General features: G+C 41.8%; 1 protein-coding gene across 1 annotated transcript in view; it reads right to left on the bottom strand.

Annotated features, from left to right (window-relative positions):
* Nucleotides 1–14,935, bottom strand: part of LOC121277667 (serine/threonine-protein kinase MRCK alpha-like) — a 715,733-nt gene that overhangs the window by 283,820 nt on the left and 416,978 nt on the right. The window contains exons 8-10 of the mRNA XM_041187269.1: nucleotides 13,425–13,673; nucleotides 11,982–12,061; nucleotides 1,172–1,338 (exon numbers count right to left, since the gene is read on the bottom strand). Coding sequence (XP_041043203.1) covers nucleotides 1,172–1,338; nucleotides 11,982–12,061; nucleotides 13,425–13,673 — 496 coding nt within the window. The remainder of the gene's footprint in view (nucleotides 1–1,171; nucleotides 1,339–11,981; nucleotides 12,062–13,424; nucleotides 13,674–14,935) is intronic.

Raw genomic sequence — 14,935 nt, 5'->3', positions numbered from 1 at the left:
ATGGCCTGGGTAGCATCTTCTTCTTTAGTACACAGGTACAAAATATTCATTCAATATCTCAGTCATGCCTCAGTCTCGATGCATAAATCCCCTTTTTTGTCCCTAGTTGCTCCACTCTTTTTACCACCCTTTTACTATTTATATACCCGTAGAAGACTTTTGGATTCCCTTTTATATTAGCTGCCAGTCCCTTTGCTTCTCTTACATGTCTTTTCACTTTCCCTCTATGTCTTCTATATTCAGTCTGACTCACAATTGCATTGTCCACCTGACATCTGTCATTAGCACATTTTTTCTTCTTTATCTTAATTTCTATCTCTTTTGTCATCAAGGAAGCTCTGGATTTGTTTGCCCTGCCTTTCCCTTTCGTGATAATACACCTTATCTGTGCCTGAACTCTCTCTTTGAAGGCAGCCTATTATTCAATTACCGTTCTGCCTGCCAGCCTTTGACTCCAATTGATCTGGGCCAGATCCATTCTCACCTGATTGAAGTTGGCTTTCCTCCAGTTAATTATTCTTACTCTGCATTCATGGAATGGTGAAAGCTTTAACCATTGGAGGTCCAAGGAGACTTGGGGGTCCAGGTATATAGGTCATTAAAAGGTCATGGACAGGTACAGAAAATAATTAAAAAAACAATAATGAAATACTGGCCTTTATATCTAGAGGACCAGGATACAAGGAGGTAAAGTAATGCCATTGCTACACAAAGCCTTAATAAGAACATATCTGAAGTACAGGACAACCTAGGGTTGGGGGCAGGCCTAAAACTAGGCCTTTCAAGAGTGAAATTAGGAAATGCTTTTACACACAAAGGATGGTAGAAGTTTGGAATTCTCTTCTGCAAATGGTAACTGATTTTTAAAAAAGTCATTCATAGGATGTGGGTGTCGCTGGCTAGGCCAGCATTTGTTGCCAAACCCTAATTGCCCTTGAGAAGGTCAATTCAAGTTCAATTAAAGGATTATAAAACAAAAGTGCATATATGGAGTTAGGTCACAGATCAGCCATTATCTCACTTAATTATGGAACAGGCTCGAGGGGCTGCATGACCTATGCCTGTTCCAATGTTCCTAAAAAGGTGGCTTAGCATTACAGTTTTCCAGGCACCATGAATAATACTCCACAATGCCCCAAACCAAGAAGCCCCTTCGCAGCTAAACCCTCACCTTGAAGCTTCCGACTCAGTTCAAGTTTTTCTTGTTCTAAACGTCGTATCCTCCTTTCATAAGCTTCCGTGGCTAAGCTGTCCTCTAATGTCCGCTGAACGTTGATATCAACGTCTGTCGAGGATGAACCAGCAGCATCTCTCAGACTGCTTCTGTCAGACAGAATACTGAGAAGAAAGCAAATGCATTAGAAAATACCTCTACACGGGAGGTAAAGAATTACTGATGTAAAGCAAAACAAGATCAAAGCATTTGGAAATAGCTGGAACCACTACACAGCTAGCATTTGTGAAAAAAAGCTCAACTCCTCACTTACAAGCCCTGCTAAATGAACAAGCTATATCTAAATTTTAAATCTGTGCCTGACAAATAACCAATAATTATATCTAGATCTGTGACAAACTATGTACTTGGGATAAAAGCTGAAACTGCTGGAAAAACTCAGGACTGGCAGCATCTGTGGAGAGCAGAAACAGAATTAACGTTTCGATTCAGAAGAAGAGTCATACAGACTCAAAACATTAACTCTGTTTGTCTCTCACAGATGCTGTCAGATCTGTTGAGCTTTTTCTGCATTTTCTGTTTTTATTTCAGATTTCCAGCATCAGCAGTATTTTGCTTTTATGTACTTGGAACTTGTGGTTGAGGCCAATTATTTAAACTGCAAGGAAAGTCTAAGGTTATATATTCAGCAATAGGCTTTAACCACAAACAGCGGAGAAAATGAGTAAAACTTATCATGCAATATTTTATGATAGATTTGAGGTGCTTTTACATTTAATGAGTTCTGTTTTCAGACAGCGAATGCCCCAAGTTGCAGCATTACACAGTTAGCAGAAAGACTGGTGTAAAACTGGCTGCATTCACTAAGATCAGCTGATGGGATGCCTGTACAACAGACCTCATGGGCCACCAGATGCAGCATGTCTCAGCAGTTTCACAATCGCTTTGTGGCTGAATGACAGGGTCTTTTGCTTTGAGGACCTGGCAGGACTAGGACAATTTGAAAGCACTTTCAAATTACCATTTCATTAATATTGTTATGCTAAACATTTATAAATTACTGGTTAAGCCTCAGTCGAGTACTGTGTCCATTTATGGGCACCACATTTTAGGAAAGGTGTTGAGGCCTTGGAGACGGTGCAGAGCAGATTCACTAGAATGGCATTGGGAATGAGGGAGCAAAGAAACTGGGATTTTTCTCCTTAGAGCAGAGAAGCTTAAGGCCAGACCTAGCAGAAGTGTTTAAAATTATGAGGCATTTTGGTAGTGCAAGTAGGGAGAAGTTGTTACCTCTGACAAGTAGATCAGTAACCAGAGGTCATAGATTTGAAATAATTGGCAAAGATATAGAGGGATGTTAAGATCTGGAATGCAGTACCTGAAAGGGTGATGTAATCAGATTCCATACAAATTTTTAAAAGACAATTCAGTATGCACCTGAAGACGACCAATTTGCAAGGTAGTGGGAATAAAGTTGGGGCGTGGGACTAAATTGGACATTTCAAAGAACCAGCACAGGCATGACAGGCCAAATGGCTTCCTTCTCTGCTGTAACAATTGAAGATTCTACTTTGGGAAAATTAAAATGTTGTTTTTACTTAACTGGCTGTTTACACTTTATTGGGGATACCCTGAGCCATGATAGGCACTAAACAAATGCAAGTTTTTTTTATATTCTCTGCACAGGTGTGCTCTTGAAGTTCATTGCATGATTTGGAGAACTGGAATTGAGCATCTCTATCATTCTTTTACTGCGGATTTTAAAAAAGCAGCAAACTGGTGAAAACAGTTGAACTGATCACCCAGTTATTGAAAAACAATATCACACTGAAGTTGAAATTCAGTGGAGCTAATTTCATCAAAGTGCACTACTGGTAAAGAAACCATGATCAAAGGAGTGCGGGTCAGATAAAAGCACATTATTTTGTAGTCTCAATTCTTTGATCCACACTCTCTCCCACTATGGAATGAGCTCCCCTCTGTCGAGCAATGCGGGTTCATTTGCTAGATTGAAGTGTTTATCCTAAAGATGGAATTTCATCGTGCTCATTATCCAAGCGACAATTAACTGTAGCACCGTCTGTTGCTGACCATTTTGGTAATTCATTTGATAGGGGCTGATGAGATTCCAAGGACTGGATTAATTGGTGCAGCTATCGAGTGTGACTACACAATTAAGTTAAAATCAATTCACTCAAAAAACATACATAAATCATTTTCAATCAGCTACGCTAGTAGACAAAGTGCAAGAGTGAAGAAGCAATAAACAATTTATACAAAGCATTGATTAGGCATTGTTAAGGTTACCAAGTGCAATTTTGGGCTCCATTATAGAAAAGGCATTGAGGTTATAGTAAATACTCACCAGTGTGTTGTCAGGGATAAAACATTATAGTTTTGAGGACAGGTTAGGTGCTAGGTGTATTCTTAAGGAGATCCAACAGGTGTTTTAACATTTTTCATTCTTTTACAAATTATTCACCTGGCTGTGGAGTCAGTGATGAGAGGTCCTCAATTTAAAATTAATGAAGTGAGGAGAGGGGTTAGGAGGCCTTTCTGTGCACCCGGGAGTATGGAATGCTTTGCTATATGCAAATACAGGTGTAGGAGGAGATTGCAGGGGAATGGGACGAGGTTTAGCAAATAGAAGTTGGAGACACAATATGACTAATGACCTCTTCTTTGCTGTAAGCTTCCATGGTTCTTCCAGTATGCTGCCCTTCAACAAACATACAAGGGCATCCTCTAGATATAGAGAGGGTGCTACTTAGGTTTGGCTTCTGACCCAACAGGCACTGCATGGTCCCAATTGTATAGAGATTAGAAAAGCCAGAAGAAGGCCTCTAAACCTGCTCACTGGGAGAAAGGACACTTTGCATTACATGCATAATTTTCATGCTAAAAAGTTGCTCCAAAAGAACAGGGGACAAATGGAAGCTTGCAATGATTCAGGAGAGCAGTGCCATAAACTACTGGTTCTCCTTGGCACTATGGATTCTGAATCTGGCCTGTCTGAAGCAAACCTCTGCTGTTTCAGAGGTTTGGTATCAGTCCGTAACGGGGGATATCAGCAAGATTAAAAACGACCAAAGAATCTCACCAGCATAAAGTTGTCTTTTCATTTATCATTCGCCTACTGCATTTGCTGCTCCCAATGTGGTCTCCTCTACGTTGGAGATACCAAACGCAGACTGGGTGACCGCTTTGCAGAATACATTTAGTTTGTCTGCAAGCAAGGCCCAGACCTCCCTGTCACTTGTCATTTCAACACTCCACCCTGCTCTCATGCCCACATGTCTGTCCTTGGCCTGCTGCATTGTTCCAGTGAAGCTCAACGCAAACTGGAGGAACAGCACCTCATCTTCCGACTAGGCACTTTACAGCTTTCCGGAATTAATATTGAGTTCAACAATTTCAGATCATGAACTCTCTCCTCCATCCCCATCCCCTTTCCGATCCCCCTTTTCCAATAATTTATAATTTTTTTACAACTCTATTTTTTTCTTTTCCCTCCTATTTTTAAATTTATTTCGATCTATTGTTTCATCTCCACCTTTTAGCCCATTTTGGTCCCTTCCCCCCACCCCACCTGTACTAGGGCCATCTGCCACTAGCTTGTCCTGCTTGCTTCCCTTAACGTCCCCATTAGCACATCCTTTAGATAATATCACCACTGTCAACACCCCTTTGTCCTTTTGTCTATGACATCTTTGGCAGTCTCTTCTTGAACTCCACCTATCACTGGCCCTCTCCTGTCCCACCCCCTTCCACCAGCATATATTTCATTTTGTTTCTATATCTCTTGATTCTGATGAAGGGTCATACAGACTCAAAACGTCAACTGTATCCCTCTCCGCAGATACTGTCAGACCTGCTGAGTTTTTCCAGGTATTTTTGTTTTTGGTCTTTTCATTGTTGTTAACGCCAAATGCTTTGCAGTGCCAGAGTAATCAGAAAAGAAGATGATAAATTCCACTCTCATGAGGAATGCATGGGATTGGTTGTGACTTTGTACAGAATTGTGGAATGTCTCAAGGTTCACAAATCCTCACAAGGTTTTTGATCCAGTGCCCTAATGAAGAAATCAAAAGGTATGAGAGTGCATGGCTGAATCTTGGGATTTAATCCAGAATGCGCACTCCAGTTTTGAGTTCTGGATAAAGGTAGATGTGGGACCCATTTCTCTCCTGAAAGGCTTGACACAAGGCTTTCCACTAATATCCATCTCATTCAAAATCATCAACAAAAAGCAAAACACTAGAGATGCTGGAAAGAAGAATCACAATTGGAAAACACTGCAGCCACTTAGCAGGAGAGGCAGAATGTCTTGGAAAACCACAAGTCAGATATGAAGGAATATATTCATCCTCAGACTCTCTGTTCCTGTTACAGTTCAGTGCGTTGAACTGGAAAACTCAAGAACATGGAGTGGTCACTGTTGTGTATTGTATGTCTTGTTTAGCTTGCCGTACTTTGCAAGCCAGTGCATTATGGGGTTGCAGAATCCGTTTTGCTTTATTAGTTCAGTTGCTGAAGCAAAATAAAATGGAAGCTGCAATGTTCATCACCTCCACGCCTACGTGTGTACTGATTAATCTTTGAAAAGTTATTGGCAGTATCAGTATTAAAATGTAACAGTAACTGTTAAGCAACGCCTCAGTTTTAAAGTTTGCACCCTTGTTTCAAAATCCCTCCCTGGCCTCATCATTCCCCATCTCTGTAACCTCCTTCAGCAATATAGCCCTCCAAGGTATCCTCACTCTGCCAAATCTGGCCTCTTGTGCATTCCAAAGTTTAATCACTTTGCCATTAGTAGCCATGCCTTCTGTTGCTGAGGCCCTAGGTTCTGAAATACTCCCCAGAAACACTCTGCACCTCTATCTCTCAGATCTGCTGAGTTTTCCCAGCATTTTCTGTTTTTATTTCAGATTTCCAGCATCCAAAGTATTTTGCTTTTATGTACTTGGGACTTGTGGTTTAAGTCAATTATTTAAACTGCAAGGAAAGTCTAAGGCTGGTACGTTCCTTTAAATCACTCCTCGAAACCTACTTCTTTATCTGCCTAGTAACTCCTTACACGACCTGATGTCAGATTTTGCTTGATAAACCTCCTGCAAACCCTCCTGATAACCCTCTTGCGAATAGTTAATGACACCATATAAATACAAGTTGTTGTTGTTGTTCAGATATCTCTGCTCCAGAGGGTACCTGATGTCAGCATTAAAACATTGTCAGAAAGTATAGAAAACACCCAAATGCAGATTTTGCTGAATATAGCTGCTTCTACTTCTATTCCAAATCATGTTACTGCACTAGTGTGAATTTCTCCATTTTTTTCATAGCTAATATTTTGTACTCTCGCTGATTAAGAGTACCAAATTAATGCTGGAAGTGCTAACGGTAGAGGAACAACGTTCTGTTTTAAGAGTGTACAGTCAGCATACATTCCCACAAAGGAGAAAGAAAGGGCAACCAAAGCTAGGGATTGCTGGATGGCGATAGAGATGGGGATAAGATGAAGCAGAAAAAGGGTGCATGTGACAGATGTCATGATGCTGATACAAGTGAGAACCAGACTGAATATAGAAAGTTCAGAGGGGTGATGAAAAAGGAGATAAGATAGACAGAGGGAGAGTATGAGAAGAGACTAGTGACTAACAAAGAGAAATCCAAAAATCCTCCGTAGGCATATTATTAAGGTAGTAAGAGGGCAGGTGGGACAATTAGGGACCAAAAAGGGGACCTATGTGTCTTCACACATAGGAAAGGGCAAACCTGAGGTACTAAATGAGTACTTTGCATCATTTACCAAGGAAGATGATGCTGCCCAAGTCATAATGAAGGGGGCGGTAATTGAGATACTAGATGGGCTAAAAATTAATAAAGAGGGGATATTCGAAAGGTTGGCTGCGCTTTGGCTTTGATAGGTTACCAGGATCGGATGGGATGCATCCAAGGATTCTGAGGGAAGTAAGGGTGGAAATTGTGGTGGCACTGGCCTTAATTTTCCAATCCTCTTTAGATACAGGCATGGTGCCAGAGGACTGGAGAATTATAATATACACCCCTGTCCAAAAGAGGGTGTAAGGATAAACTCAACAACTAGAGGCCAGCCAGTTTAAGCTGCATGGTGGGAAAACTTTTAGAAATGATAATCTGGGACAAAATTAACAGTAGCTTGGACACTGGTGGATTAATTAAGTAAAGCTAGAATGGATTTGTTAAAGGCAAATCATGTTTAACTAACTTAATTGAGTTTTTGATGAGGTAATAGAGAGGGTTGAGGGTAATGCAATTGATGTGGTGTATATGGGCTTCCAAAAGGTATTTGATATGTGCTACATAAAAGGCCTGTCAACGAACTTGAGGCCCGTAGAATAAAAAGGACAATGGCAACATGGATATGAAGTTGATCGAGTGCCAGAAACAGAGTACTGACAAATGGTTATTTTTTGTACCAGAAGAAAGTGTTTCCACGGGGTCAGTACTAAGACCACTGCTTTTTTTGACCTATATTGATGAATTAGGCTTGGGTACACAGGGTATAATTTCCAAATTTGCAGCTGACACAAACCTTGAAAATATTGGAAACTGTGAGGGGATAATGATAGACTTCAAGTGAACAAAGAGAAGCCAGTGGAATGTGTGGCAGATGTAATTTAATGCCAAGAAATGTGAAGCTTCTCGCCAAGCCTTCTTCAACAGCGCCTTCCAAATTTGGGACCCCTACCACCTAGAAGGGCAAGGGCAACAGATGCAAGGGAACACCACCACCTGCAAGCTCCCCTCCAAGCCACACACCATCCTGACTTTGAACTATATCACTGTTCCTTCACTGCTACTAGGTCAAAAACATAGCATTCCCTTCCTAACAGTACCACAGGTTACATGCACCATATGGACTGCAGAAGTTCAAAAAGGCGGCTCACCATCAACTTTCACATCCCATGAAAGAATTTTTAATAAACCAAATCTAAGGGTAACAAAAGCATGAATGAGAGTTTCAGCAGCTGATGAGTTGATATGGGGCGAAGTTGGGCATTGTTATGGAGCTGGAAACAGGCAGTGTTAGTGATGGGGCGAATGTGAGGTTGGAAGCTTAGCTTGGGGTCAAATTTGACAACTAGGTTGCGAACAGACCAGTGGTGGTGTTCCCATGCATCTGCTGCCCTTCTCTTTCTAATTGGTAGAAGTCATGGGTTCGGAAGGTGCTGTCTAAGAAGCCTTGGTGAATTTCTGCAGTGCGTATTGTAGATGATACACGCTGCTGTCACTGTGCATCGGTGGAAGAGGGAGTGGATGTTGAAGGGGATGGATGTGGTGCCAGTCAAGCGGGCTGCATTGTCCTGGATGGTGTCAAGCTCCTTGAGTGTTGTTGGAGCTGCACTCACCCAGGTAAGTGGAGAGTATTCCATCACACTTCTGACTTGTGCCTTGTAGATGGTGGACAGGTTTGGTGAGTCAGGAGGTGAGTTACTTGCCACAGGAGCCCCAGCCTCTCACTTCTTTTTTTCCTTTATTTTTTCATGTGATGGGCATTGCTGATAAGGCCAGCACTTGTTGCCCATCCCTAACTGCCTATGAGCCAAGTGATTTGCTAGGCCATTTCAGAGGGCAGTTAAGAGTTAACCACATTGCTGTGGGTTCACATGTAAACCAGGCAAGAATGGCAGATTTCCTTCCCTAAAGTACATTATTGAACCAGGTAGGTTTTTACAACAATTGATGATGTTTCACCATCATTGAGCCTAGCTTTATATTTATATTCCAGATTTTTTACCTGAATTCAAATTCCACCAGCTGCCATGGTGGGATTTAAACTCATGTCCCCAGAACTTTAGCCTGGGCCTCTGGATTAGTAGTCCAGCAATATTGCCACTACGCCACCACCTCCCCAGTATTTAGATGGCCACAGTATTTATATGATTGGTCCAGTTGAGTTTCTGTTCAATGGTGACCCCCAGGATGTTGATAATGGGGGACCTAGCAATGATAATGCCATTGAATCTCATGGGGAGATGACTGGATTTTCTCTTGCTGGAGATGGCCTTTGCCTGACACTTATGTGGCATGATTATTACTTGCCACTTATTAGCCCAAACCTGAATATGGGTATGGATTGCTTCAGTATCCGAGGAGTGACGAATGGTGCTTAACATTGTGCAATTATCAGCAATCAGCGGTATGATCACTTGACCTTATTATGCAGGTGGAAGGTTATTAATAAAACAGCTGAAGATGGTTGGGTCTAGGAACTCCAAGGAACTCCTGCAGTGATGTCCTGGGACTGAGCTGATTGATGACCAACAACCACAACCATCTTCATTTGTGTAGTGCTAGGTATAACTCTAACTAGTGGAGAGTTTACCCCTGATTCCCATGGGCTCCAGTTTTGCCAGGGTTCCTTGATGCCACATTCAATCAAATGCTGCCTTGATGTCAAGGGCAGTCACTCTCACCTCACTCCTTGAGTTCAGCTCTTTTGTCCATGTTTGGAACAAGGCTGTAATGTGGTCAAAGCAAAATACTGTGGATGCTAGAAATCTAGAACAAAAACAAAAATGCCTGGAAAACTCAGCAGGTCTGACAGCATCTGCAGAGAGGGACACAGTTGATGTTTCGAGTCTGTATGACTCTTCATCAGAACTAAGACACAGAGAAATGAGATGAAATATAAGCTGGTAGAGGGGGGTGGGACAGGAGGAGTTCGATAGGGGGCCAGTGATAGGTGGAGGCCAAGAAGAGACTGCCAAAGATGTCATAGACAGAAGGACAAAGGGGTGTTGATGGTGGTGATATTATCTAAAGGATGTGCTAATGGGGACGTTAAGGGAAGCAAGCAGGACAAGCTAGTGGCAGATGGCCCTAGTGCGGGTGGGGTGGGGGGAAGGGACCGAAATGGGCTAAAAGGTGGAGATGAAACAATAGATCGAAATAAATTTAAAAATAGGAGGGAAAAGAAAAAAATAGAGTTGTAAAAAAAATTATAAATTATTGGAAAAGGGGGGATCGGAAAGGGGGTGGGGATGGAGGAGAGAGTTCATGATCTGAAATTGTTGAACTCAATATTAAGTCCAGAAGGCTGCAAAGTGCCTAGTCGGAAGATGAGGTGCTGTTCCTCCAGTTTGCGTTGAGCTTCACTGGAACATTGCAGTAGGCCAAGGACAGACATGTGGGCATGAGAGCAGCGCGGTATGTTGAAATGGCAAGTGACAGGGAGGTCTGGGTCATGCTTGCGGACAGACTGAAGGTGTTCTGCAAAGCGGTTACCCAGTCTGTGTTTGTTCTCTCCAATGTAGAGGAAACCGCACTGGGAGCAGTGAATGCAGTAGACTAAATTGAGGGAAGTGCAAGTGAAGCGCTGCTTCACTTGAAAGGAGTGTCTGGGCCCTTGGACGGTGAGGAGGGGGAAAGTAAAGGGGCAGGTGTCAGCAGTTGTGTGATCCTGATAGAATCCAAACTGAGCATCAACGAGCAGGTTATTGCTAACCAAGTGCCGCTTGATAGCACTGCTGATGACCCCTTCCATCACTTTACTGATGATCGAAAGTAACTGATGGGGTGGTAATTGGCTGGATGGATTTGTCCTGCTTATTCCCACACACTTCTCACTGATGTTCCCCATTCTACTCTCTGCAAACTTGACAAAACACTGCTGCCTCTGTCTTAACATGCACCAAGTCCTGTTCATCTATCACTCCTGAGTTTGCTGACCTACAGCAGCTCCCGGTCAGGCAATGTCATGATTTTAAAACTCTCATACTTGTTTTCAAATCCCTCCAGGACCTGACCACTCCCTATCTATCATCTGCTCCAACTCCACAACCTTCTGAGATATCTGCATTCCTCTCTGGTCTCGGGTTCCCGACTTTAATTGATCTACCCTTGGTGGCTGTGCCATCAGTTCCTAAACTCAATGCTCTGGAATTCCCTTCTTACATCTCTTTGCCTTTCCTTCCTCCTTTAAGACACTTCTTAAAATCTACCTCGTCATTTGACCTAACATCCACTCATTTGGCTCAATGTTATATTTTGTTTTATAATGCTCCTGTGAAGTGCCTTGGAAAGCATTGTTACATTAAAGGTGCTGTGTAAGTTGTTGTTGGTTGTCAGAAGAACCAAAGTTTGACATGAGAAAACTTTTTTTTAATGCATATGGTTAGGATCTGGAAGGCACTGCCTGAGTGTGTTGTGGAAGCAGATTCAATTGTGGCTTTCAAAAAGCACTGTATAAGCACCTGAGGATAAAAAAAGATGCAGGGTTATGAAAAATGAGTGTGACTAGCTGAATTGCTCTTGCAGAGATCCAGCATGGACTTGATGGGCCAAATAGCCACCTTCTGTACTATAATCATCCTGTGATTCTACAATGTTTGTTGAGGGAGAGTATTAGATTCAGAAGGCTCTAAATTCACTCTGTAGGCTCCAGGAGCAAGAGGCAATTTTCATACCCTTAGTTCAGACTGGATTTGTAGCCAGATTTCTGAAATAATGGCAGCAACTACCAAATCCCAACAGAAAAACCTTTTAACCAGGGTGGATATAATAAATGGGGCTATATAGAGATGTATCATGAGCTTGTAGCATTAGAAAAGGAGCAACAGAGCTATATCAGCAGGGTGAGACTTACTGACACCTTGGTCACCTTGTCCAGACTTTTTTATTCACGTTTGATTCTATCTGTTAGCATGTTTTGCCTGAACAATTTAAGTACGCCCCTTCAGCATCACTGTTTTACAGCAGATGTCCAAAGTTCAGCTGAAAGTGTGTAACGCTGCTTCATACAGCATAACAAAAATGCACTTACCAGTTAGTAGTGTATGTAAACCCTATGAAGGGAAGGTGGTGCCCAGAGAAAGCAGTATGTGTAGGTGGAGGCATCGTCTCCTGAAACAGAATAAAAGTCAAGTTTTACTGACTTGTTTCCATGTCTACTATTTAAGATTGCTTTGAGAAACAAGCTAAATCCGATGATGGCTTCCATGTCCTTTCCTCACTGATAATGTGTGTAAAACTGTCTCTTCTCATTTAATAATTAGTTCCTGATGGAGCAATCCTGCTTCAACAAGGAAGGGTTATGAGAGAGTCTATAACACCTTGAGGAGCACAGCTTTTCCTTCCTTTCCACCTGAAGATAGTGCTTTTTTAAAATAATAAATGTCTCATCACAAAGCAGCTCACAGAAGGAATTAAATCACACCATGAGAGTAATGTAATGCTGTAACATTTGTCATGTTGCTGTAAGAACGATGGTTTTCCCATCGCCACTCGCTCCCGGTAAATATGGGGCAAGGTTTTGCAAAACCCCTTCCTTCCCACATCTGCCTTGACCCTATTCAAAACAGCACAGCTTTAATTGCAATAAGACAGGATTTGAGGTGTGAAGAGTGTGCATGGCTTGAGAAGAAAGTAATTAAGAAAGATAAGGAAAACAACATATTCCAAAACCAAGTGCCAGAAAAATTCTGCTTTGACGTGAAGGATCGTAACTTATTCTGAAACTTCAACGCAATTAGGATGCTGATGCAAAGCTGGTCTGTCAGTACAGTCTCCAGACAGTTTAGGTGAATTGAGATGAATTGAATAATATCGTATAGATTAATTTGATACTGGAAAACACATTGTGCTAATGAGTCTTCTACTCATTTATTTTATCAATAAAACCTACGGCGCTTAAACAGGACATTAAGCACAAAATATTTCCAATGCGAAAAAGACTGTACATAAAGTTAGTCAGCCTTCCATTTTATTTTCTAATCCTAGTTTCACAGACACCTTTATTGACTCTTAAACTCACCAAGATTTGTCAATGAACGTTAACAACAGCATATGTACTAGAGTTAACTTGAATATTGTTGAAGGGGTGAATAATACAGAAAAACATTAGAACCTGCACTTAAGAAGCTGACAAGAAAGATACAAAGAAAAATAGTGCATCACAAAAAATGTTGGATAAAAGATCTATCAGCATCTAAAAAGAGGAAACATCTTTTTCCATTCCGATGCTGATGGATCAGCTGTGTCCTTCTAGCATGTTCTATTTTTATTTCAGAATTGCAGCTTTTTCTTTTTATAGAACGACAAATGATATTTTTAATCCCACTGCTTTAATGAAAAATCATATCAAAAGCAAGTTCACAAGGAGACTGATTGTCTAAGAAATGGGATCACCTTAGAAGCAACTAGAATTTCACCCTCTTTCAATCTAAATTCCCCTTCTCCAAACTCAGAAATATATGAACTAACTTACAGAATTTTTTAAACAGTCGTCATCTACATCAAAGTTCGACGTGTCTGTAGGACTGCTGACTTCGGGGATGTAAGGTGCTTCACAGTTTCTGATGTTGTCCCAGTCAATACCAGCAAAGAATGGGTGTTTCTTAAAGTCTTCAATCCCATTTTGACCCAGCCGGTGCTCCCTGCTGCAGATAAGCCTCCGGATGAGGTCTTTGGCATTTTCAGAGACATCAGTAATTTGTACCGGGAACTGAAATCGCTCCTGGTTGTGGAAGAGTTAAACACAGAAGTTAATCACAAAGTTGGAAACAAGAGGCTTCCAGGCATCAGTTGTTCAAGCATCAGAGGATCCTTTAGGGAAGGAAATCTGCCATCCTTACCTGGTCTGGCCTACATCTGACCCCTGACCCACAGCAATGTGGATGACTCAAATGCCTTCTGGAATGGCCCAGGAAGCCACTCAGGGCAATAAGGGATGGGCAACAAATGCTGGCTTTGCCAGCGACACCCACATCCCATGAAAGAATAATAAAAAAAGGCATAGCTAGGTCTAAAACCTTTGACGCTGTTCCCAATATAAATGCTTTAGGGTAATCCTAAGGAAATAATAAAGATCTGGTTCCAAACTGAAAGCACAGATTGCAGGCTAACTATTCACCCTCATCTCAGCTTATTCTTCGCCTGGCTTCCAGAGCCTTTAAGTGTGTAAACCACAACAAGCAACGGGCCCCAGAGATGGTCTCCCACAGCATCTCAACGAACAAGAGAGAATTTTGGAAGATAAGGTAAATAATTTACTAAATTAATATATTTACACAATTACATAGGCACACACAGCTTTTTTCCCTGGAATTATTGTGTGAAAGACAGGAGACAGGTTAAGGAAGAAAGAATGGAAGAGATAGAGGAAAGGGAGGAAACAGGTAAGAAGGGAAAATGGGTAATGCAAGCATTGAAGTGAGGCACATTGGAAAGGAAAGGGTGTATTGGGTAGTAGGAAAAGAAATCCATGAGGTGATAGGAGCAAAGGGATGCTGGGGTAAGTAAAAGAGACAGAGGTGGGGAGGAATGGGATGGGAAGGCATCTGCCAAGGGCTGCAGGCTGGACTTTCCCAAGAAACTGTCAGTAGAAGTTGCAATCTTCAGCGAGTGCCTTCCCCACCATGCCATCTGCCATTTTCCACCTGAAAGGATAAAATAAAGAAAGAGGAGAGCAGAGCAGAGGAAGAAGCAGAATAAAACATAAATACAGAGAGAAAGAAACAAAGATAGAGAAGCAAAACAGGCAAAGGGAAGCAGGAAGGGGAAAGGACACCAGAAAACAGAAAAGCAAAAGGAGAAGGCACAGAGAGAAAGAAGAAACAATAGCACAATGGTAACAGGGGATGCTAAGAGGTTGGTTGCCCTTACTTGGTATGAGCAGTTGCACGGGTGATGCACTGTGATATTGAAAAGTCTGCCCTGAGTACGCTTCCTATAAATATGAGTCTGTCACATCATTATCCCTTTCCGCAACTTTTAATT

Source organism: Carcharodon carcharias, chromosome 5, assembly GCF_017639515.1.
Source record: "Carcharodon carcharias isolate sCarCar2 chromosome 5, sCarCar2.pri, whole genome shotgun sequence".
Lineage (NCBI taxonomy): Eukaryota > Metazoa > Chordata > Chondrichthyes > Lamniformes > Lamnidae > Carcharodon > Carcharodon carcharias.
The sequence above is the reverse complement of the archived record's forward strand: the minus strand, read 5'-3'. Positions and strand labels throughout refer to the sequence as shown.